Below are 25,514 nucleotides of genomic sequence, written 5' to 3' on the forward strand. Positions count from 1 at the left end.
GATGGTGTAGGGTGGGTTCTGGTGCAAGTAACTTTGGGATGCATTTCTGGCCATTGGCCCAAACAGTCTCGAACAAGCTCAAACAGGCAACTGCCCTTGTCCACTCCGCCCTTAGCCTCGACGCCCAGTCGGAGACACCGTTAACCTTAAGCTTAAATAGCCCTAGTAAATGTGTGACCCCTTCGGCCAATGGGAACCCTAACCAGTCACAACACCCGCCTTAAATCATAGAACCAGTATGACACCAGCCTCTTACAGCCAATACAGCCCTAGTCCCAGCAGCCAATCGGGCAGGAAACCTTAAGTCCTATGTTCAATAGAAACCCTGGTCCCAGACCTAGTCGCAGCAGCCAATCAGGCATGAAACCCTAAACCCTGCCTCCATAGATACTCTAGCCCCAGCCCTAGTCCCCGCAGCCAGTCAGGCACAAAACCCTACGCCCTATGTCTCATAGAAAGCCTAACCCGAATCCTAATCCCAGCCTCAGTCCCAGCAGCCAGTCAGGCACAAAATCTTAAACCCTACATGCAATAGAAGCCCAAGCTCCAGGAAACAATTAGAAACTCTAAACCAACCCACTAATCAGAATGCTAACCATAAGCCCTGCTTCCACTAAAAATACTGACCCAGGGACCAATCAGAACCCTAGACCTATCAGCCAATCAGAACCCTAACCCTAAGACCAATAGAAAAAACAGACACAGCCATCAATCAGTGCACACATGGAACATTCAATAGTATCTTATAAAAGGGACGTGTGACCTCAAGCACAGGCAGCTGAACAGGGGACTGGGAGCTACTCCTCTATTCAGAATCTCCTTGGAGACATCCAGGCTCAATCCACACACTCTGCAGTGCTGCAGGTAAGGGCCTAAACCAGGCTTCTATTGCTTTTCCCACACTTAAACAATGTACTCTCCTAGCCAAAAAAGAGTGCTACATGCACTTTCTAAACATAGTTTAAAATCTTTAGAGCAGATTACAGCAATCTAAGAGCAAGGGGATACTCAAACAAGGTATCAGCAATGCAGGGTTCATAACAATGCATCTGCATACATCTGCACACATTTCACAATGTTTCAGGGAAACACAGTGAGTGCAGTCCAAGCCCATTAGAGTGAGTGCAAAAGGCCTTAAATAGCAAAATACAGTTTAACCATCACAGTGGTTAGGTTGCATATTGTATTGTAGTCTGTCAGATCTTTGTACTGGCAGCACATATATCACAGGCATGGAGTGCTTACTCTGATGTCTGGGTTTGGTTAGTGGAGATCGATGGTTCACCATCACCGACTTAAGCAGCATGGAATCAAAAGGTATATAGTGGTCCCCAGATATCTTTGGGTCTCAAAGAAGGGGGTGGTAGCTCCACATATATTCAATTTCTTTTGTTCCAGAGGGCAACATCTCTTAGCCAATCTTTCGCCTTGTATCATAACTGATTAAGCATGAACAAGAAGTCAATGAACATTCCTTTCCACACAGCACTCCTCCGTGTGATATAGAGTGGCAGACATGCTCAGGCCAGGGAAATTGGGTATGGAAGCTCAGTGTGCAGGTTAAATCAGTTGTGCACTGGGTTATAAGCAGCGCCACTGGAATTATACTGCAGGAAAGGGCTACATTATGCATTGGGGTTGAGTAAATTATTTGGCAAGAAAAAGCTAATTATGCAGAATAATGCTGCACGTTTTTTAATAGCATTACTTCATTATTTTCTCATTTTTAAACGTTATAACAATATCTAGACATCAGTTGCACCTCTTTAGTACCAGTTGAATGCTCAAATGTAGCACTAAGCAACAGAAAGGTGTCCAGTCCAGATTTGCAAAGGGCTTTCGTCTGCGTGGCCACACGTGTCACTGCATTATTACTAACCTTTGAACTGCTTGAGCCAGAAACGAATTATTTTTGGGTTAAAATCTGCAGATTATGAGGCACATGGTGGATTATGTGGCAAATCTATGATTATGCAAAAATTGTAACAACCGCACAATCGCATGGTTCCAGCGGCCCTGTTTATAAGACTGTCCCCCCTTCCCCTCCTACACCCCTGCTGGTATGAAAATCTAACTAAGGCAAACAGTTCTCTGCGTAGTGGAGGTCCTGACTTCCGCATTAATTGCAGACTGGTGAGTCGTCCGCCTGGGTCTAAATGACCCTATAAGTCTAACAGTAAATCTTTTGACTTGGGCACCACGATAGGCTTAGAGGGCCCACATTCCATGGATGAGCCTGAAAATTCACTTAGGATCATGTCAACTGTGATCATTGACTGTGTTGGAGCTTAGCTTGTGGACTTTTGAATTTCAAAAATGTATACCTCCTTGACAATTTTGGTGGTTTTACTTACTACATATTTTTCACTTTAATATATTGTTGTGGGAATTTTGTTGTTTGATTTCTTGACTTAAATTGTGTTTTGTTCTGCTTTAAAGTAATAAACATGCACCTCTGTTTTACAAGGGCCTGAATTATTGATTTGAGTGGGTGCTCATTGCCTGTTTTCCGAATTTATGTAATGCAGGATCCCATAATTTACAATGTAATTATTTTTCTTTCAGACAGTCAAACACCGGAAGCATCCAAAGAGGAAGGTAGAAAGTTTTCAAGAGAGCAGATTTTCATACTGATCTCATGTGCTTCAATTAACTTTTTTTCAACAATCACCTTCTCCTTATTAGCCCCCTTTTTTCCCCAAGAGGTAAGTGGTTCCTTTTTACAACAAGCAGTCCATATTTGCATTATCGTGTAGTGACCGTACATTTGCCCGCTGCAAAAACCATCTTATTCTGCTATTCAGGCTGCTTTTTTGGTGCTTTTGTATCCCCCATGCAGGCTGCAAAGAAAGGAGTTAGCAAGTTTGTTGTTGGATTGATTTTTGGATGCTTCGCCTTATTCAATTTCATATCTTCGCTAATCATGGGACAATATGTGAGTACACCTAATTTCTGGATGCTATTTCTTGGATGTCAGTTCCTCAAATGTTTAGAGCTCACAGAAGTGATTTTGTGCACCCTTTTAATATCAATATCAGTAGAAGGTTGACACTCTTCTCCAAGGGTTTCTTCTGAAAATGTTTCTATGTGCTGCAATGGAGTTAGGGGAAATGCAAGGACTGCACACTGCATAAAGTAACTGCTTTCCTGGAACCATCTTTACATTTTTGTAAAACTGCTGTCTTCATGTGCTTTGAAACTACAGGCTGCAATGACAGTGCCATGTGTAGCAAAGTCCAAGCCAAAGATAGCACTTGCTTCCTCTTGGCTATTCCTTGCTACATTCACCTTCTAGGTCTGCAAGCCACCACATTTGCGGTTGCATTTATGGTTGCATTTTCAAGAATTTGATCCTCATAAATGCCTTAACTTGCACATCGAAACATAATTTAAGTGAACAAATACTTTTGAGAATGTTGATATTTGTACTTAGAATAGGATTCATTGATTGAATGGTTAATTGGCTATTAGTATGTTATATCAAATGCCAACTATGTGCACTACTTCTTTACTGAATTTGATTAGGAAAATAATTTAAAAAAATACAATAATCACTTGCAAAACATAGATGTCAAATAAAATGCCATTTATATATTGACATACTCACTGTGACATTCTCTTTATGACATCACACCAAGTGATCTCCAGACACTCAACATTTGTTAATTTCCCAGGAGGTGATAATATTGAACTTGACATGCCTACAATGAACAGAAGTTAGACAATAACAGAAAAGACACTAAAGTAGCAGTGGCATAGGAAAGGGGGTGCTTTGGGTGCGGGCCGCCCCGGGTGCCATTACTGAGGGGGGTGACAAAATGGCAATAATATGTTTTTTTTTTTTTAGTTTAAAAAGCTTTATTAGATCAAATATACTAAGTAAAACATCAGTACAAAGTACAATTCACAATGCAATAAGAAAAAGGAAACAAAAAGGTATAAAAGGATGAAAAAACCTGATAAGTACAATATAAATGTGAATTGCAAAATACAAGTAATCCCCAGGAAAAAGGGGAAACATAATGTATATACTAAGAGAAAGTACTTTTTTAATGTTTTATGAGTGAGAAAGAAAAGAGAGAAGGAAAGAAAGAAAGAGAAAGGAAGGGAGCGAGAGAAAAAGGAAGAAAATATAGAGAACAGAAGAAGAAAGAGAAAATAACATATTAATAACAATAAGGCATATTATGTTACACATCTGGAAAGAAAATCAGTTAAAGGTAACCATAACAAATCTCTTTTTATCAAAAGAGAGGTAGTCGTTGCATGGGCACGATCAAGTCTATGGTGACGGCATAACAGGTTCCACCATGCAGTATAGGAGATTTTAGAAGTGTCTTTCCAATTTGTAGTAATAATCTGCAAAGATATAGCTATAAACAAGTCTATAAATTTACGAACAATATTAGAAACAATCCATAAAGGGGAAGAACCACCCAAAAAGATATGAACAATATCAAAAGCGTTAGAGGAACCCAAAATTTCGTTCAGCTTGCACCATATGTTTTTCCATAGGGAAATAACCAGGGGACATTGGAAAAATATATGAAAGATGTTACTGTCAGGGTGAGAACAAGACCAGCATTGACTAGAGTCTGAGGCTTTAAACTTGAGAAGGTCAGAAGGGGTAAGAAAAAGTAAATTATAAAAGAAATACAGAGTCTGAGTAGTACTAGCTGAACGGGACACAGAGTGAATCCCAGACCAGATGGAATCCCAGACAGGAAAAGAAAATTCCTGTGCTAGATCCTTTTCCCAAGCAAGTTCGGTTTTGGATTTTGAACACTCAGGGATAGAGCGGGAGAGGATCTTATAAATAGTAGCAGCTTTGTGCGGGGTGGTAAAATCTAAATGAATAGAGTAAGATGGAATGTCATCCGAGAGGGAGTGGTGGAATGAGATAAGAGAAGAGAAAGCTAGCTTAAAAGCTGGGAACAGGGAAGAATACTTATTAGATAAATGAAAAGACGAAGAAATATCCGAGAAGTCCATTAAAGAACCATGGGATAAAAGCTTATCAGCAAGTATAATACCTTTATCAATCCATTCCTTCCAAAAGAGAGCTTTATTATTAATTTTAAGGGAGTTATTATACCATAACGGTGTGAGGGAATGCAAATGAGCCTGAGAAAAAGAGGAGCGAAACAGTGAGAGGGAAAGCGTCCTGGAGAGTTAGAAAGTGGGTGAAAGGAAGCGTTCAGGGGGTTGAGATAAATGAGTGGCAGCGAGAAAAGGGAAGGGCGAGAGTTGTGCCAACTCCAAGGCACTCCATGCAGTAGTAGGAAGAGAGGATGAATCAGATAGAAATGGCCAAATTTGTTTCAGAGTGAAGGAAGAGTGAAAAAGGACGATGTTCGGAACATTTACCCCTCCCAAGTGCTTTGGAAGCTGAAGGCGAGAGAGAGATATCCTGGATTTGCGGTTATTCCAGAGGAAACGAACAAGGATACGATTAATTTGTGTAAAAAAGTAAGCGGGAAGAGAAATGGGTAACATAGAGAGGTAGAAATTAACAATGGGGAGAGGCATCATCTTAATAGTTGACAGTCCACCAGGATAAAAATAATGGAGACCAACGTTCTATAAGAGCAGAGCGCTTGGAAAGAATATCTTTGTGATTAAGTTTAATAGTATCTTTGATTGAGTTAGCATACAAAATGAATGAAATGAAAATGGATTTCTAAAGCGCATGGCTGCCCTTGAGCGTCCCAGCGCTAAATGTACACTCAGACAGAACTCCTCTGATCAGCACCCTGAGATGTTACCCAAGCATTTGATACTAATAGGATTCCATTCAAAGCCCGAGTCCTGAAACATATGTGGAAGACAGTGCTTATTTAGGGGTAAAACTTCAGATTTATCGATATTTAGCTTGTAACCAGAGACAGAGGAATAGGCTCTGAGTAAGGAAAAAAGGGCAGGCAGGGAAGTAGAAGGGTTAGAGATATAAAGTAAAATATCATCGGCGTTGGCTGTGAACTTAATATCTAACGATTTATAAACAAAACCGGAATAAGAAGTGGAGCACCAGATCATTTCAAGGAAAGGTTCTAATGCTAAAATAAAAAGGAGAGGAGACAGAGGACAACCCTGTCTAGTGCCTCTATGGAAGGGGAAGTAAGAAGACTGGGTGCCATTAACCCAAATAGAAGTGGAGGGGGCTGAATAGAGCAATTGAATTAGATTAATGAAATGAGGACTGAAACCGTGCCATCGTAGAGCCCCAAACATAAAGTCCCAATTAACCCTATCAAAAGCTTTCTCAGCATCAAGGGTGATGGCCGCAAGGGGGTCATTCATCTTAGAGGCAAGATGAATAATATTCAGAAGTACGCTAGAATTATCCGTAATGGATCTACCTTTGACGAAACCGGATTGATAAATATTAATAAGATCTGGAACAACAGTATTTAGTCGAGAGGCCAACATTTTTGCATATATTTTACAATCTGTATTGATTAAAGAAATGGGTCGATAATTTTTGCAGAGTGAGGGATCTTTGTCTTTTTTGGGGAGTAAACATAACATGGCTTGAGTAAAAGAGCCTTTGGATTCTCCCATGGCGAGAAAGGAAGCTATCAGGGAGGAGAGGTGAGGTATGAGATGCTTTTTAAATTGAAAATAAAAACGAACAGTAAAGTCATCGGGGCCAGGAGACCTATCCTTGGGTAAAAGAGGTATTGCTTGTAAAATCTCTTTTTCAGAGATGGGGGCATCCAGTGAGGAGAAATCAAGATCTGTGGAAGAAGATTTAGGTATATTAAGAAAGAAAGAGTCTATTTGAGATCGAGATCGAGTCAATTCAGGGGTATATAAAGAGGAGTAGTATTGAACAAAACAAGAAAGAATCTTATCATCTGTACTATGACGAATACCATGCAAATCAGTAATAACAGCTATGCTAGATTTTTGTTTCTTGATTTTTAAATAATTAGCAAGAGATCTACCAGCTTTGTTGCGCCCACCATACATTTTAGAATTGAATTTTAAAAGGTGATTACAGGCCGATTCACAAGAAAATTTGTTAAATTGGAGTTTAGCTTCAATAAGAGAAGCAAGGGCTTCTGGGGAGTTAGATGTATAAAAGAGATGCTCCAGATCTTTGATCTGTTTAAGAATAGTAGAGGACTTGGATAGGGCCTGCTTTTTTTTTGCGGGAGACGAAATCAATGATAAAGCCTCTAGCCGAAGCTTTAAAAGTGTCCCAAACAAAATGAAACTGGGAAAAGGAGTTAAGATTGTTGTAAAAGAATTCATCTATAAATAGAGTAAAGTGATCAATAAATTGAGGATCCACAAGGAGAGAATTGTTAATGCGCCAGCGACTAGAACTAGGGGTATGAGAAGGTAGATCAATATCTAGAATGACAGGGGCATGATCGGAAATAAGAATTGAACCAATTTCAATATTTGTCATGAATTGAAAAATATGCTGAGTGAGGAAAATATAATCAATCCGAGAGTGTGATGCATGAACAGGGGAAAAAAAGAAAATTTCAGGGTATCAGGGTGAGGCAACCTCCAGGAATCAATTAATCCGCTAGAAGAAATTGCTTTGGAAAAAGACTTTTGCATTTTGTTAGGAATGTATCTGGTCTGAGATTTACGGTCCAGGAAAGGGTCCATTAATTGATTACAATCACCACAAACAATTAGATCAACATTTGTGTGAGAGGATAAGAACTTTGAAAAATCATTCCAAAAAGTAAGGTCTATACCAGTAGGACCGTAAACATTGCAAAAAGATAAAGCAGACTTATTAACTGTAACATCTAAGTACAGCCATCTACCATTGGAATCCGAGATCTCGTTGGTAAGCTGTACAGACAGTGACTTGTGGAACAAAATCACAACACCATTCTTATTATAAACTGAAGGAGATCCGAATATTTCCCCCACCCACTGCTTACGTAGAGAGGATAGGTCTTTCTGGGAAAGGTGCGTTTCCTGCAACAAAGCGACCTGACATTTTCTTGCTGAGTGAGATAAAACTCTTTGCTTTTTCACTGGGTTGCGGAGACCCTTAACATTCCAAGATATTACTCGAAGACCATTCATTTAAAGATTAGAGAGAAAAGTAAGCATGGAAATAGAGAAAAATGAGGAAGGAAAGATGTACTCAAACTGGATATGAGAAGCGTAGGAGAGGAAGGAGAAACAATTGCAGAAAGAGAAACAATCTTGAAGAAATGGACTATATAACTACCACAATAAAGAGAGAGAGAGTAGGTGAGACGTAAAGAAAATAGAAAGGAGGAAGCAAAGTCTAAAATTGAAAGCCAAAGGAAATTGGAAAGAGGAAGGCAGAAGTAGGTAACAAATGCCATAAGGAAAAGAAAAGAGTAGGATGAACTTTTTACAAACCCGACCTGCACTATTTTATTTACAAATGTTGAACCCAGAAATTATACCACACGTGGCGGGTTTTTTAAAATGTACCATGAAGTACAGGAAATGCCTGGACATGTGAGAACCATTAAGAGTTAATCTTTTTAAACTCCGTTTCTCTTTCAAAGTGCAATAGCAGAACAACTACTGTCAGGAATTGTGGGCTCTTCATATGCTGTATTTCGTTTTGCAAGCTTTTTAAATGTAGCCTGGAATGCTATTTTTTACTGTAATATGAACTTTTATGGTTTTGTATACAAAAAAAACGAATAAAGTACTTTTGAAATTGAAATTGAAATTGAGTGAAGGGAGGAAGAGAGAGGTGGGGGATCAAAACTCCCTTGAGAAAAAATAAGGGAAAAAAAGATGGCAAAAAAACAGGAGGCTTCAGCCATGCAAAATAAAGGCATTGAAAACAATGACGTGAGAGCGGGAGCAGCAAAGAACAAACAGCCGCACAGCAAAGAAGAAAGTCAATTCAAGGTCCCAATGACATTGAAGACTGGAAGGGAAAAGAAACAAAATACAAATGTCTTGGAGACCAAACATGACAATAAAAACAAATGAAGGAAACTTACCAAACAAGTTAGAAAGGGAGGCAGCATACCGGAATGTACATAACAAATAAAAACGAAGCAGCACAATGAAGGGTGGGTGGAGCCAAAACAATTGGGGGGGAGACCTAAAGAACGAGGTAAAGAGAACGAGAGGACATTACAATGAGGAACAACAAAACAAGGAAGCAAAAGGCAATAAACAGAAACATTGAATCATAAAGAACTGCTTTGTTCCATCGAATCTTCTTTATGATTGTTGATGAATTTCCAGAGATCAGCTGGGTCGTAAAAGCTGAAGGTTCTCTCCTTGTAGGTGACCTTGAAGAAGCAAGGGTGAATGAGGCCGTATCTTGCAGTCATGGATCGCAACGTAGGTCGTAAGTCCAGAAATTCCTTGCGACGTGCAACTGTCAGCTTGGAAATATCTTGAGTAAAAAAAAGTTTGTGGCCAGACCATAGCAACTGCTTGTGCTGTTTAGCAGAGTGAAGAACAGTCATAAGGTCGGAGTAGAGGAGAAAATAAGCGATGATGCCTCTGGGTTTAGAAGAGGTGGAAGAATGTTTTGGTCCAAGACGGTGCGCCTTTTGAATATTCACATCCAAGTGCTTAGGTATACCATTGATAGGTAAAACTTGTGACTTTAAAAATTAGATGACGTCAGACTCCTCCGAATTCTCCGGAATACCATAAATGCGTAGGTTGTTGCGCCTATTACGATTTTCCAAGTCCTCAGAGGATTTCTTGAGCGTTTCCACTTCTTTAGTGAGGCTAGCAATCTTGGCAGCAACATCCTGGGCATCACTAATGTGTTGTTCCACATCCAAAACCCTCTTATCCAGATTGGACCATTTATCATCCAGTCTTTGTAAAGTGGTGGTGGTATCCGTCATGAAGGGGTGGATAAGGCGTAACTCTTCCATTATATCCTTAAGAGTCATGGGAAGTGGAGACTTAGAGGGAGAAGGAGGGTCTGTTTTGAGGCGCTTACCGCAGGAAGCGGAATCCTTGCGCGGAGCAGAGGTGTTAGTTGAGGCTTTTGAGTTGTGAGCGTGCTGCATTAGAATGAAACCAGAGAGGACCATTGTAGAAATAAGGAAAATAAAAAATAAAAGAGCGAGCCACTAGAGTGCACAAAAGGATGAACTAGCCCAAAAAACAACAGCAGTGCTAGGAAAAGGCGCTAAAAAAGGAGCTAGGCACTCAAAAGTAGAGCAACTGTAAAACAACAGCGACTGCGCTACATAAACCACTAGGTGTACCTCAGAAAACAATGACGCACATTCAAAGGAGTAATACTGAAGTAAGCGTAGGGTCCGAGAACATCCTTGAAACAGTAGATTAGGGCAAAAAACCTGAAGTTGCAGCAATGACTGAGAGACAGAGGCAATTTAAACGACATAGTCAATGTAGAATACAAGAAAATCCTTGTAGAAGAAAAACAAGTCAAAAAAGAAAAAACAAAATGGCGGCCGTCGTTGAAGAAAGAGCGTTTTCGTGCTTTTCTACATGGAAACAGTCATTACGAGTAAAAAAAAGAATACCCAGCTGGTGGGGGGCATTTCCAACACCAGAATCTGCCGTTTTGGAGGGAGGACGCTCGCAGAGAGCGAGTACTTCGTGAAGAAAGCGCCGCCTAAATCGCGGGGCTCAAGTAGGAGCGGCTATTTTGACTGCCGCGCCGCGCGCTCTCTATCACAATAATATGTTTTAAACACATATTTGTGCCATTTTGTCCAGCCAGGAGTGACAAGTGTTGTCACTAAGGGAGGTGACAAAATGGCAAAAATATCTGTTTTAAACACATATTTTTGAAATTTTTGTCAAGCTGGGGGTGACAGAAATGTTCCGCACCGGGTACCACCTGACCTTGCTACACCATTGTAAAGTAGATAACACTATTTAAGTTTTTATCTATAATTAAAGCACGATGCTGCATTTAACCCCCAAGGTACAAACCTGATCACCAAAGGGGAATGCCACCATAGATGCAACCATCTAATGCTCAAGTCATTTTTCTAGAGTTAGCATAAAATGCCCGGATCTAAAATCTAGTATCAAACTTAATCATTATATGTCCAGGCAAAACTTTCAAATGCTCAGTCAGAAGCTCCTTTTCCCACAGACACAACCTCTATTTGACTAGGTATAGCTTGACAAGGCCGGATAAAGCCTCATAAAAGCATATGTGCAGACTCTTCTTTCAGAGAGACAGCTGAAAGAGGATAGAAGAGAAGCAGGTTCAATATAGCATCGGAGTTAATGGAAGACAGCATGGAGGAACGAACATGAGCAAGGAGGGAATAGGGAGGGAAAGGGCGAAGCATAGAAAAAGGGGAGGAAGATAAGTAGGTGAAACAAAGGATGCTCATGGTATGGGGAGAAGACAGTCAAATAAGGGAAAACAAGAGATGGAAGTAACTTGGGGAATGGGTGGATAATAGGCAGATTATGATGAATTTAGGGGCCATATCATCAAGGGCTGTCGTTAAAATTATCGCTGCTTTTGCGTCCGTTTTTGGACAAAAAGCGGCGATAATTTTATCGCCCTATCTGCATGGACACGCTAACGTGTGAATCTATGCTTTAGCTCCCATTTCTTTTTGCCTCTCCTCGCATCTCTAATGAGATGCGAGGTAGGCGTTTCCCTCGAGAAATACAGCGAAAATAATCGCTAACGAAGGATCTCCCTATCAACAAGGGAATAGCTAACCAGCCTGATTACATTAAAAGTAGCGCTAACCGGCTATATCGCCTGTTCTTTACGCCTGCTAATTGTTGGACTTAGCCATGTTTAACATGGAAGGTGGATCGTCATGCTGAGTCCACATATCCCTTTCGCCAATGTTTTTTTACTATAGCTGTTTTTTTATCGCAGGTAATCCTGCGATATTGCTCATTATCGCCGCTATTGCTGGGATTCTGTTGCCTCTGCGATGCGCGTTGCTGATAGTGTGCTCACCGCGCAATAGAATCCGTCCGGCGATAGACAGCGTTAATTTTGTGCATGCTAAACCCGGCCAGCGATAATTTTCGCTGGCCATTGATATGCCCCTTAGAGATAGGGGTAGGAGAGATGACAGAGAGAAGTACTTCTTCATCTAATTGGTGGAGGCATGGGAGAGGCAGAAACAGAGAAAAGGTGTGAGCGGACTTCAGGGGCTTTGTAGCCTGCTGAGCAATGCAGGATTACTTGTTTAAGGAGAGCTAGTGGTGTGTGGAGTCAGCGTAAGTTAGAAAGATGTAGTAGTTTCCTGGTGTGGAGGTAGAGCAGTCATTTTGGCAATTAGTTTTAGATAATGGTTGCAGTGTTCATGATGTGATGGGTCGATGTGTTTGGTGATGTGAGGAGGACGTTAGTCATGAAATTAGTTCGGAGAGGGACATCCTAGAGTAGCCATTAGGATGGATGTGGGTGTCTCACGGGAAGAAGGGGAAATTGATGCAGGGTTATTTGAGAACTGCTGGCGTTTAGAAACTTACTTTCAAATACCATCAACAATGTCAACAAGCAATGAAAAAGCCAATAGTTCTCTGCTTTAAAATACCGATCTAGTAGCTTTCCAAAATTTCTTTCCAGTCATCTGACACATGCGGATGTGCATACATGGATGGAAATCTTGGAAAGGTTTTTTTTTTAAGAACACCCATTCCAAGAAGACCGCCGATATATTCAGATGTGGTGTAATGCATTCCTCTATGCATGCTTATAGATATGCTTGCATCTTGTCACAGGCAGCAGTTTTTGATTTACCAATCTGACATGGCTGACAGACCTGTTAGACTGGTAAATAAAAATTCAAAATGGTAACAAACAAGTTGTGCAAAGTTCCAAAAAGTTAGTGAGTAGCCTGAAAGCACGGCAAAACGGCTGGGTGTCATAAAAAAAAAAGAAAGTAGCATAAATGAGTTTGCATCCCAGCAGCACTTTATAAAAAGAAAGTGGCACATTTACAAGCCCCTTGCGTCAGTTTTGAGTCACTTTTCTAATGTTAAAAGGGACGAAAAAGTGGCGCAAGGGGCTTGTAAATCTGCCCCCAAATGTATAATTTTTTTAAAGTCATAAAACATAGAGAACGTGTTGGGAATTGAGGCAAAGCAAGGATTATTGGGGTGCAGAGACAAAATGTATGGGGGAGGAAGAGGGAGAGCGGAAGGAAAAGTGCCCTCATGGAATGTTTGAACAAAAAGTAAAGAAAAAGTCCCCTCACGTATGCATTGCAAGAGTACATTTATCAGAACACTGTGAGACCGAAATGCTCCCTGTTTTTAACAGAATATGTTGGCCTTCATACTGCTAAAACTTTCTTTGTCCAAGGCAAAGGGGAAACATCCTTTACAACGCAACTTTTACCACGCAGTGCCTTTACGACTCAACTTTTACAATGCAAACCATTACAACGCATTGCGCTGGGGGGCGCTCTAGGATAGGGAATACGTTTAATTTACTATCCAACACCTTCCCTAGTGTCCACGGGGACTGGAGTTGGAATAGTAAATTAAACTATTCACTATCCAGCACCCCAAAGCGCTATGCATTGTAAAGGTTTGCGTTGTAAAAACCGCGTTGTAAAGGCATGCGATGTAAAAGCATGCGTTGTAATGTCATACATCCAAGGCAAAGAAATGGTTGCATATTGTAACAGCTCATAAAAGTTAATTGTGTTTTGCTGAATCTGCTGACATTTTTACGTAATGGTAGAGAGAAATCAACTTTTTGGTGTTGCACCACATCTAATTACCCGGCTGGTGTTGATATAATGTGTGGTACAGGGAGGCATAGAATAGAACTGTCCAAATGTTACCCACAACTTCCAGAGAGAGGCCTAGGAGTACCTGAATTCAAACTATACTGCATCGCAGCACTATTTTACTGGATGATTGGATGGCCTTGCCATTCTGCCTCCCTTGTAACTGGGCGATACAAAAGGGGATGATGGACAGAGCGTTTGAGCAAATCAAACACTCACCCCCAGTCAACTGATCTGGGTTTAATCATCACCATTCTTTAGCTCACTCGACCACCCCAGTTCAGACATGGCAATATGCAAATCAGTCTGACCCTGTGCCTCATGGGAACAGTCCAGCCCGAACTGCCATGCCATGTCTTCCCTGGACCGGAAACAAGAATCCTGGGACCGGTTTCTGATTCATAATCCTCATCAGCCAGGCTATCTTGAATCCAGTGGCCAAGTGAGCAAGGGACTCACGTCTGAGCATACCCTGCCACACTTAGGGCGAACAAAGCGATACAAAAGGGGATGATGGACGGAGCGTTTGAGCAAATCAAACACTCACCCCCAGTCAACTGATTTGGGTTTAATCCATCACCATTCTTTAGCTCACTCGGCCACCCCAGTTCAGACATGGCAATATGCAAATCAGTCTGACCCTGTGCCTCATGGGAACAGTCCAGCCCGAACTGCCATGCCATGTCTTCCCTGGACCGGAAACAAGCATCCTGGGACCGGTTTCGGATTCATAATCCTCATCAGCCAGGCTATCTTGAATCCAGTGGCCAAGTGAGCAAGGGACTCACGTCTGAGCATACCCTGCCACACTTAGGGCGAACAAAGCGATACAAAAGGGGATGATGGACGGAGCGTTTGAGCAAATCAAACACTCACCCCCAGTCAACTGATCTTGGTTTAATCCATCCCTTGTAACTGGGTTCCTAGTGGCTGCCCTGGGAGGTGGAACTCTGGCAGAATATTTCCTGAGTGTTAGGTGTTACATGGGCTGAGGCGCTCTGCTGATTGCGGTTTGTGGGCACTATTGTCTCAGATTTCCAGAGCAGAAGACTGGTCTGACCCTTTGTATTCCTCAGAGATTTCTGCAGTTTTAATGCTGGGCTTTACTCGGGCTATGTTAGCAGCAAATCGCCAGACATTGTGCAATAGGGCCATCCCTTTGATGCAGGCTTATTATTACCTTCTCTGACCTCAGGGAGGGATATAAGTTACCAACTTGCTGCCATGCAGCGCGTTACAAAATAATGAGTCTCCTTCAGGGCTGATTGAACAACGCAAATAGCACTGACTTGGGGAGGGGCAAACACAGATGGGGTTTGACCTGGCAGCTTTAAGACTAAGCGAGGAAGCAGCAGGGTGGGACTGGGCGTGCTGGGCATCGGGCGTTTCCCCGGGAGGCTGGAGGAGAGGGGGCCAATTTTCCAGGTGGGACGACATATTCAAGTGCTGTTATTCGTCTTTTTTTTCAGTATGCAGATGATGAAACCAGCTGACGCGTTTCACCAAAATATGGGCTTCTTCAGGGCTGTAATGGCATACAAATTAAGCAAACTTTAATATATTAACAAAGACTACATGTATATGTCACAAGATACATGTCACAGCTGTAAACAGCGAGAATTTCACAGAGAAACACCAAAAAGACGAAGGGAGAAAAAGACAATAGAAATAAATAGAGTGAAGCAAGACCAACTCTATTCGCAATGAATTTTGATGATGTAAGGGAAGAACTTGCTAAGGATCTTTTTAAACCCAATAATGAGATGAAACAGGCAGTCTCTAGTGGGGTAACTAAAATTGAAGGTCTGAAATAAAAATTTCAGAAACTAGAAAGGCTAAAAAAAATGAGCTTTCAAAGTGGTGAGACGGGGTTACCCTCAAAAGATATCTCGATAACAAAAAAGTCCCTAGAAGTTTGAGGATACTCACGTTCCCCAACTTTGATGATCTCGACCAGGATCTTTTGTCTGAATGGGAGAATAATCTCCATAACTCCTCATTTACAATGATGAGGATCTTGATAGCCCATGCTGACAGGAAATGTGTCTAACTACAAGCAGAAATAAAGATGCCTGAGGTTGAAATTAAACAGCTGAACCTAGTAGAGGCCACTACCAAAAACTATGCAATCCTTAAGGATCAGATTGTAAATCATCAGGCCATTGTCAAAAATAGGAAACTGCATAAGATTATGCGTGACGACCGAGATTATGATCATGGTCGTATATTCACATCTGCAGCCAAATTTGATAATATCCAGGTTCCAAATACAGCTACCCAAACTCCGTCCACCGCTGGAAGCCTTTCCAGCATTAGCGTCAGCTCTGAGGCTTCATCGGTGGATGAAGTCAAAAGATATGGGGCTGCAGAAGCAGGGGCACAAGGTGTATCATCCTCGTCTTTTTTAGAGGAGGTTTGTCATTTCAGAATTGGGAACAGAAAGCAAAGAGACAAACCAGGAGAGAGGGGAGGAGAAAACCCGTAGAAAAAGATTGGGTTCTGACAAGATATCAGAAGAGTCAGATGAACAAATGCTGGACACATGTGATGTAAACACTATTACTACTATTCCTCTCAACACTGTTGCTGACAATTTGGCTGTGAATCTGTCAAATTATGCCTTAAATGTGCATGAAATAAATGTACTGAAAAAAGGTCTTGGATACTGTCCAGTGTACCGGGGCTTGTTTACTGATCTCCATGTTGATTTGTATAAATTTGTGAGACGTGCTAAATTAAAATGTCATTTTTCTCTCAATAACTATGAACCTCCTATAGCGGTTGCATCCACACCACTAGCTGATGTTAATGTCTCACACGTGAAAAATGTGTCTTTGCTTCTTTCCCTAGACAATGACAATGAAACATCGTACGATTATGTGTTAGAAAGTTTGAATTTAGTGACAGATTACACATGTGACAACGGTCTCCATAACAGAAGTAAATTCATGCCCCAGGGTGCACATTTAAACAGTCTAGATGTCTTTCATAAATTGGTGACAGAAGAACTGCACAATCTAGAGGTTAGGCACTCAACTAGATCCAGAGGATACCATGCAGACAACTTAACATCACGTGAGAGGGCAGCAATTCAAAATCTCCGCTCCAATGGTGACATAATAATAAGCATAATAATAAGGGAAGCAGACAAAGGGGGCAATGTGGTTGTGATGAATAGGATCGACTATGAGAATGAGGTAGCGAGACAACTTAACAACACAGCACATTACACCAAGATTGGTCACAACCCTTGAGGTATGGCCACCCTGAAGATCAATGCCCAGTTGAGCCACTGGAAAGAGATTGGTCTTCTATCCGATACTGAACACGTTTTTGTCTATCACCAACCCCAGGTACCAGTGCATATATCTTCTCCCGAAGATTCACAAAAATCATCCCTTCCCTCCAGGACGGCTAATAATTTCTGGCATTGGATCCATAACTGAAGCCCTAGCAAAGTTTGTGGATACCTTTCTGCAACCACTAGTCATGAACCACCCATCCTACATCAGAGATAGCACAGATCTACTCAATAAACAAACTGACCTGGAATGGGATGACAACATGTGCTTTGCCACTTTTAATGTAGAGTCCTTGTATACCTGCATTAAAAAAAGGCCATGGGAAACAGCAGGCAGTTGATTTCTATCTCTCCACTAGACATGCTAGTTTACATGAGCACAATCTGATGTTACTAGAGCTGATTGACCTCATCTTCGATAACACATGGTACAAACAAGAGCAGGGGACCGCTATGGGTTCAAAATTTGCGCCGTCATACGCCAACCTCTTTATGTGGTGGGTAGAGCGTACCCATGCATGGTCAAGGGCGGCCATGATATTATCATTGTGAGAAGTTAGCCTGGCATATGATGTCCACTAGTTCTAGTGGGCACCTTGCACCAGTCTAATCGACCCTTATTGATGGTGGTTGTAAAGTCAACCTTATAGAAAGCTATCCTAGTGGTAGCATGGACCAGCAGTCATCAGGCTAAGACTTCAGAGAGTGTATTAAGCAAGTTGTTTTACCAATTATAATCCCTTGAGTACCAAATGAAAGGACACCACACAAGGTATATATCAAATATATATGTATTTATTCTCAACACAACCCCTAAGCACTCTTTATGAGGTCAGAGGTAAAAATACAATACAAGTCTCACAATTAATATACGATAAGTTGCACAGTATACTTTATCAATCAATCAATCAATCATAACATTTGTATAGCGCACTACTCACCCGGAGGGTCTCAAGGCGCTTGGGGGAAGGGGGTCTGCTACTGCTCGAACAGCCAGGTCTTGAGTTGTCTCCTGAAGGCGAGGTGTTCCTGGGTCAGCCGAAGGTGGGTGGGGAGGGAGTTCCATGTCTTGGCCGCCAGGTAGGAGAAGGATCTTCCTCCGGTGGTGGCTCTTCGGATGCGTGGTACGGCGGCGAGGGCGAGGCTTGTTGAACTTAGCTGGCGGGTGGGCGTGTAGAAGCTCAGGCGGTCGTTGAGGTACTTGGTCCCAGGTCGTGGAGGGACTTGTGTGCGTGGGTGAGGAGTCTGAACTTGATTCTCTTGCTGACGGGGAGCCAGTGCAGGTCCCTCAGGTGGCCGGAGATGTGGCTGCGGCGGGGATGTCCAGGATGAGTCAGGCGGAGGCGTTCTGGATGCGTTGGAGTCTTTTCTGTAGCTTGGCTGTGGTTCCGGCGTAGAGGGTGTTTCCGTAGTCCAGTCGGCTTGTGACGAGTGCCTGGGTGACCGTCTTCCTGGTTTCGGTCGGGATCCATCGGAAGATCTTGCGGAGCATGCGTAGGGTGTTGAAGCATGCCCTCGGGGCCTCACAAACCATATACTAAGTAAGTGGTATAAGAACCACAAGAGAATTAGAAAGCAGGCCTGGGGCCTGTGAAATCGCTGGGGCTACTCTACACAACCAAAGGTTAGGAAGTAGGAAGCCCACGGGCAGTGTCTAAACACAGGCGCAGGTTATCATTGACTTTCTATAGGAAACATAAAAGTTACAATTATACAATTTAAGGACACTTCCGGATGGACTAGGATGGAACCCTTTTAAACTAGGACACTTCGAGAGTCAAGACCCACGGGAGCACCGGAGTACTCGTGTTACCTCACCCAGGGAAGCCGGGTGCAGAGGTGTCTTTTCGTGTCGGGTTTCGTCATCGTTTTCAATGGAGAGCTGCAAAGAAGGGCTGCAGGCGACCAGAGGAAAAGTGTCCAGGTGGATCCAAGGGTGGATCAAATATCTGAAGAACCTGAAAGCAGAGGGGACAGAGTCTGGGTCACTAGCCAGTGACCAGGAAGGTACCAGGATGCAACCAGGCGATGTTGGGGGTTTTGAAGGTGAATAAGCTTCAGCCACGAGGTCCAGGAGGCATCGAAGATGACCAGGTGCTGGATTCGAGCTGTATTACAAAGGATCTAGTTGACTGCAGTGTTGGTATCCGGATCGGATCCAACAAGCCTTGGCAACAGCAACCCACGCAGGATGATGAGATTGACTTTGTTGCAGACCAGCAAGGTGTGTGGTGCTTCTCCTTTGCAGGGAAGCTGGAGCAAGCCTGGAGCAGCCAGGCAAATAAATTAAGTTCAAAAGAAAGTCTTCAGGGGGCTCACTAGCCAATGGGCAAGGAACTGGTAAGACGCATCAAGCACAAATGCAAAAGCGGGGCCCACGGGACGCTCGTGGAGTGTGGGGGCCTTTGCTTCAGTGAAAAGGGTGCTCGGGGCTGGGGCGTCTCGTACCCCAATGCATAACTGCAAGGGTACCTCAGGAGTTGAGCAGTTAGCAAAATGCAGGAAGTCCAGGAGTTCCAGTCCCACGTCTCTCTTGTCCGCTATGGGTCTCAGCTTTGCTGTGGATGTGGGTCGGGGTCAGAGAAGTCTAAAAGTCCAGTTCCGGTGTCGCAGATTCTTCGGGATTCGATGGGAGCCTCGAAAATGCAGACCGCCAAAGTTGCTGTTGGTGCCTGTTTGAACAGGGTGGTCACTCCTTGACCACAAGGGAGAAGTCTTCCGTCTTCCAGTCAAAATGGAATGTTGAAGGTCCAGGATTTATGTTTCAGAGTTTTGTCCAGGGTAATCTAAAGTCCTAGGGACTGGTTTCCTATACTTATACTACGTTTAGTGGGGGGACTACCTTTAAGGTCCCTCCTATGGGTGGACCTGAGAAGGGGGTGGTTACACCCCTTTCCCTTTGTCCACTTTCACGCCAGAGCTGGGGCTGAGTGCCCCAGCAACTGGTTTGAACTGGGCTATACATGGAGCACCTTGTGTGCCCCAGTCAGTGTCTGGAAAAGCATCTGCTGATGCAGCCCCCCCCTGCACCAATACACAAAACTCTGTCTGGGGAGGTATCAGCACCTCCCTGGACAGGAAACCTATTGTCCAGGCCTCCCCTGCCAGAGTTTCGTCCAGCAGCAGGAGGTCAGACTCGTGTCTGTGGCAGCGGCATCCATTTTGTGATGCTGAGGCTCTGTTTAACTTTAACCGGGTAAAGCAGTAACTACACGTCTTCTCCCTCTAGAAGGGTGGAATGCTACCCCTGCTGCCAGAATTGGCTGGGCGGGGTAGTATTCCAAAGTGTTTGATACCTTACACAACATGTTTTGATAAAGCCAAACCAAAGTTAGCATTAACCGCGGGGATTATAATGCACTTAAGAGTATAAAGTATGGCTATATAATAGAACAGCTATAAGGAGATGGTTCCGAAAGCTGCAGAGGAGCTCAGTTCATGCTAGGGCACCCTCGCACATAAAACCAAGCACTCTGCCTCCAGGATTGTCGAGGCCTACCATAGGAGTGACTTATAGGTGTATATGTGTCTATATGTAAAGGGAGATATATGGATACTATATCTAAGTAAGGGGTGATTATACCACCTTACCCAGGCTGTGTGAACAGACCGGTGGTGTCAGTTTGGAAGGCAAACCAGGGGTGGCACAATACATGCTGCAGCCCCTGGTAGGCCTAAGGTGCACCTTTGCCCTGGGTACCTATGGTACACTATACAGGGGCTCACAAGGGTGACCCAGTAACCAATCTGGTATGTACCTAAAGTACATGGTATCAATTTAGAGAGAGAACAGCTGGGCTGTGGGTCTGATTAGCAGACCCACAGACACACTAAAGTCGAAAAACCAGAGAATCACAGCAAAAAGTGGGGGTGACCATAGGAAGCAGGCCCTACTCTCCTACAATAATCATCTGGACAGGCACTGGAGTGGTGTTGCATTATTACTTTGACTTTTTGAATGACAATACCCTCAATGTTTCTTTCACCCTACAAATGTCACAAAGAAAGTTTTCCTTGACCTGGAGCTATGTGTTCAGGATAAGACGATTCACAATACATTACAAAGGAAAGCAACAGTGGTAAACAGTATTCTGCACTATACCAGCTCGCATCCACCATCCACAAAGAAAGCCATTCCCTTTGGTGAGCTTCGGGGTATTCGCAGAAATTGTAGTGAGGAAGCCAACTTCACCCTCCAATCTGGTATGGCCATAGAAAGACTCAAGTAGAGGGGCTATGATCTGCGCACACTCAAGATGGCTAACAACAGGGTCCGGAACATCAAAAGAGAAGATACCCTTAAAAATAGACAGCCAAAACGAGATCAGGAAAACCAGAGACTTTCATTTATTACCACCTACTCCACCTTGAATCACGAAGTCTTCAAGTCTCTGGGCAAACACTGGCCATTGCTTAAGGGAGTACCTGGGATCAGTCAAATGATCACTGACAGACCCTCCAGGTCAGCTGAACAAGAAACTGCCACCGGAGAGTGTTTGTTTACCTCGCCGCCATTACGAGGACACAGGCCACGCCCCCCGGATAGGCCACGCCCCCCCTCATCAATCTGCCTACCATGAATATGTGTTTATGCAGGAAGCGCAGCGGACGAGCGCAGCGGGCGCGATGAATGCGCGCCGAAGGCGCGCATAAGGCAAGCTCGTCTGCGCTCGTCCGCGCCGAGTCCGGGCCAGGGGCCATACCCCTTACAACCCAGGCTAAACAAACCATATCCTACAGCACAGACACGCTTCTCAGCATGAGACCTGTGGGACATGATTGTTTGAGGTACTGTCTTGAGACTACGTCCCTTCCAGCCACTTGTCCAAAATGTCATTCCTCCTTCTCCACAGGGCAGAGCAAACCCTTAAAGCATGAATACTTCATGCTTCTTTTAAACTGCAGATCCCTTCCCAAACATAAGGTGGAAATATCCCTCCTTTTGGAGGAACGCAAGCCGGACGCACTGTTTCTAACGGAAACATGGTTAACATCTGACTCTGACCCTGATGTGGTAGCATCCCTCCCCTCTGGTTATCAAATCACTCGTCAAGACCGCTCAGACGGCAGAGGGGGAGGACTAGCAATCATATTCAAAGATCAATATTGTTGCAGACTTTCCGTGGAAAACATCCCAGACTGTGAAAGTCTAGCCTTCTCGCTGGAGTTTTCCCCCAACCACTGCTTCTCGGGCACTTTGATATATCGCCCACCTGGCCCCCTCAAACAATTTCACAACTGCTTACCTGCAATAGTGGCGTCACACATCTGCACTGCCGCCAACTTCACTGTGTTAGGCGACCTTAATTTACACTTTGATTCACCGTCGGATTCAACGGCTACTACATTAGCCGACGACTTGGCCGCACTACAACTCACTCAACGAGTAAACACTTCAACCCATGTAAAAGGACACCTTTTAGATCCAGTCTTTAGTAACTGTGTGGAATCGGTAATTGAGTCCCCACTCCCCCTCCCCTGGACTGACCATTTTTTGGTGCCTTTCACCTGGCTTACCCAAAAACCCATCCCGGTAACACCTTCGACTAGATATGCTAGATCCTGGGCACGGATACAAGTGGAAGAATGGACAAACAAACTATTGGAAAATCTTCCCCCTAATAACGAAGATCCTTGTCTGGCAAACCAGGAGTACGAAAATTGGATTTTGCACTCCCTCGAAACTATCCTCCCTCTTAAGAAATCTATGGTAAAACGCTCCCACAAGACAGCACCATGGTACTCGGAAGCCCTCAGGAACAAAAAGCGCCAATGCCGAAAAGCAGAAAGAAAATGGCGCTCAAATTATTCTACGGAGGAAAAAACCCGTTATCGGGAAGAAATAAAAGCATATAAAGAGGACATAAAAACTGCCCAAACAGCATACTTCTCTGACAAAATCCAAGCCTCAAAATCTAAATCCAGGGAAATATTCCAAACCTTGCAAAAACTGACCAAACCACCCCCCCCTAGTGTATATGAGGAGAAATCTGTCTCCCAATGCAATGATTTGGCGGAATTTTTCTCGGCCAAAGTAAATAAAATATACTCTTCCTTCCCTCTTGGCACTACTTCTCAAATAGCTCAGGATACCACCAGGGGGCCAGACCTTGGACTGGCCTCCTCACCTACACTTGACCATTTTCCCATCATGGATCTGGAAGTGGTAGAATCTATGGCTCGGAAAGTTAAATCCGGCTCTCCAACCGACCCGGCACCTCCAGAGGCCATGTTACTCGCATCTCAGACGGTCCTACCCATCATCAAGAACCTTTTGAATGCCTCCATTGATTCTGGCATTGTCCCGCCTGCCTGGAAACAGGCAATGGTCCGAGCATTGATAAAAAAGCCAAGCCTAGACCCATCGGATTTCGCCAACTATCGTCCGATCTCACTACTCCCCTGGGTGAGCAAAATCGCGGAGAAATATATCAATCTCCAACTGGTTAGCTTTCTGGAAAACAACCAGCTGTTGGACCCTACCCAGACAGGGTTCAGGCCGAAGCACGGAACAGAGTCCGCCCTCCTTATGGTCATGGAGGAGTCCAGGAAAATTCTTGATCAAGGAGGATCAGTGGCAGTGATCCTCCTTGATCTCAGTGCGGCGTTTGATACGGTCAGTCATAACACCTTACTGAACCGCCTATCAAGCGTCGGCATCGTGGACAAGGCCTGGCTCTGGTTAAAATCCTTCCTCAGCAATAGGTCGTTCCAGGTGTTTGACGGACAGACAGTCTCCTCCAGCATACCCCTGAAGTGTGGAGTCCCCCAGGGCTCCTCTCTAAGCCCTGCGCTTTTTAATATCTACATGAGGCCACTGGCTGAGGTAGTTCGTCCGTATGGAGTTAAGATCATCTCCTATGCGGACGACACCCAGTTGGTGGTCTCTCTAGCGCAGGAAGCTCAACACCCACTTTCAGGGGGACTAACAAAATGCTTGGAGGAGGTGAAGTCCTGGATGACCCTGTCATCACTAAAACTCAACGGTGACAAAACGGAGCTCATGCTACTGGGCCCGGCTGATCCAACCTTCTTCAATTCATTATGGCCCACCTGTCTAGGCCCCCCCCCCGGCCCCGAAAGAAAACATCAAAAGCCTAGGGGTATGGCTGGACAGGAATCTTTCTCTTAATACTCAGGCCACAAAGCTCTCCGCAACCTGCTTTGGACTACTCAGGACATTGAAGAAAGTTCTTCCTCTGCTCCCAATGGAGGCAAAGAAAACAGTCATACAGGGCATAATTCAGTCACGTCTGGACTCGAACAACGCCCTTTATCTGGGAGCCCCAGAGTACACCTTGAATAGACTACAGTTGGTACAAAACTGTGCTGCCCGTACCTTACTACAAATCCCCCGCAGAACCCCAGTCAGGGAGGCACTGACTAGCCTTCACTGGCTCCCTGTACGCAAGAGAGTCTCTTTCAAAGCAATGTGTATTGCCCACCAGGCCTTCTGGGACTTGGGGCCCCAAATCACGCATAGCCTAGTTAGCCAATATCATCCAGGCAGAGACCTGCGCTCTAGCCAGGCTTTTATGGCAACAGTCCCCAGAATTAAAAGGACTAGATCAGGCGGAAGAATGTTCACCTTCAACGCCTCAAAGATCTGGAACTCCCTTCCTTTTCATTTGAGATCGAATCCTGACCTTGCCTCTTTCCGCAAACCATTAAAAACACATCTGTTTAAATCCCCTTAAATAATTTAGCCCCACCCCCCTCCTCCCAGCCTGCTATCCTCATTACTCCTCCATCTGGTTCCTCTAGCGCTTGGACGCCCCAGGGCAGCAATTCGCGCTATAAAAATCCATTTTCATTTCATTTCATGACTTTTAAAAGAAGTAAAACCGTGAGAGATGTGATCTGCCCCAGCTACATGTTACTGAGTGCTTCCACGCAGAAAAACTGTCTGACACAACCTAAGGGCTTCTCCACATGTAGCAGTTGCAACATCTGCCAACTTGGTTGTAACAGAATCACCAAATTCCAATACAACAAAAACATTGAGTACAGCATTCGACAGTTTATCAACTGTCTTATAACTTTTGTTGTCTATGTCATTATTTGTGGATGCGACAAGATCTATGTCGGGAGCACGACTAGACAATTAAAGACAATACTGGAACATCACAGAGCAGCAATCAATGGAGATACATCATATGCCAATGCATCAGATGAAAGTAAGAGGGGCGTGGACGGGTCGCGCTTCCGCTTTCATGGGATAGAGAGCATTGGGAACAATCAGCTAGGCGGTGACAGGGCTCTGACACTGAGAAAACTAGAAGCCAGGTGGATATGCGCATTACGCTCATCCCGCTTAGGGCTCAACGTTGATAGGGAGATGCGCTTCTTCCTTTAGAGCCTCTCACCCTTTGCCTGCCCAAAAAACTTGTGTGCCATTGAAGTTATAATACAATGGCTCCTACTTGTAGAGACCTGATCAGACTGGTCTAGTTATGGTAGGCATTTCTGGGTATTGTTACTGTTTCTTTCAACATGACATTTGGCTCTAGTTTGGTGTG

General features: G+C 43.8%; 1 protein-coding gene across 3 annotated transcripts in view; it reads left to right on the forward strand.

The window, feature by feature from the left end:
- LOC144761783 (MFS-type transporter SLC18B1-like) overlaps positions 1–25,514 on the forward strand; it is a 1,350,585-nt gene that overhangs the window by 110,390 nt on the left and 1,214,681 nt on the right. For all 3 annotated transcript variants that reach the window (XM_078647026.1, XM_078647029.1, XM_078647027.1), the window contains exons 2-3: positions 2,566–2,705; positions 2,840–2,935. In XM_078647026.1, the coding sequence (XP_078503152.1) occupies positions 2,566–2,705; positions 2,840–2,935 (236 nt within the window). The remainder of the gene's footprint in view (positions 1–2,565; positions 2,706–2,839; positions 2,936–25,514) is intronic.

Source organism: Lissotriton helveticus, chromosome 6 (assembly GCF_964261635.1).
Source record: "Lissotriton helveticus chromosome 6, aLisHel1.1, whole genome shotgun sequence".
NCBI lineage: Eukaryota > Metazoa > Chordata > Amphibia > Caudata > Salamandridae > Lissotriton > Lissotriton helveticus.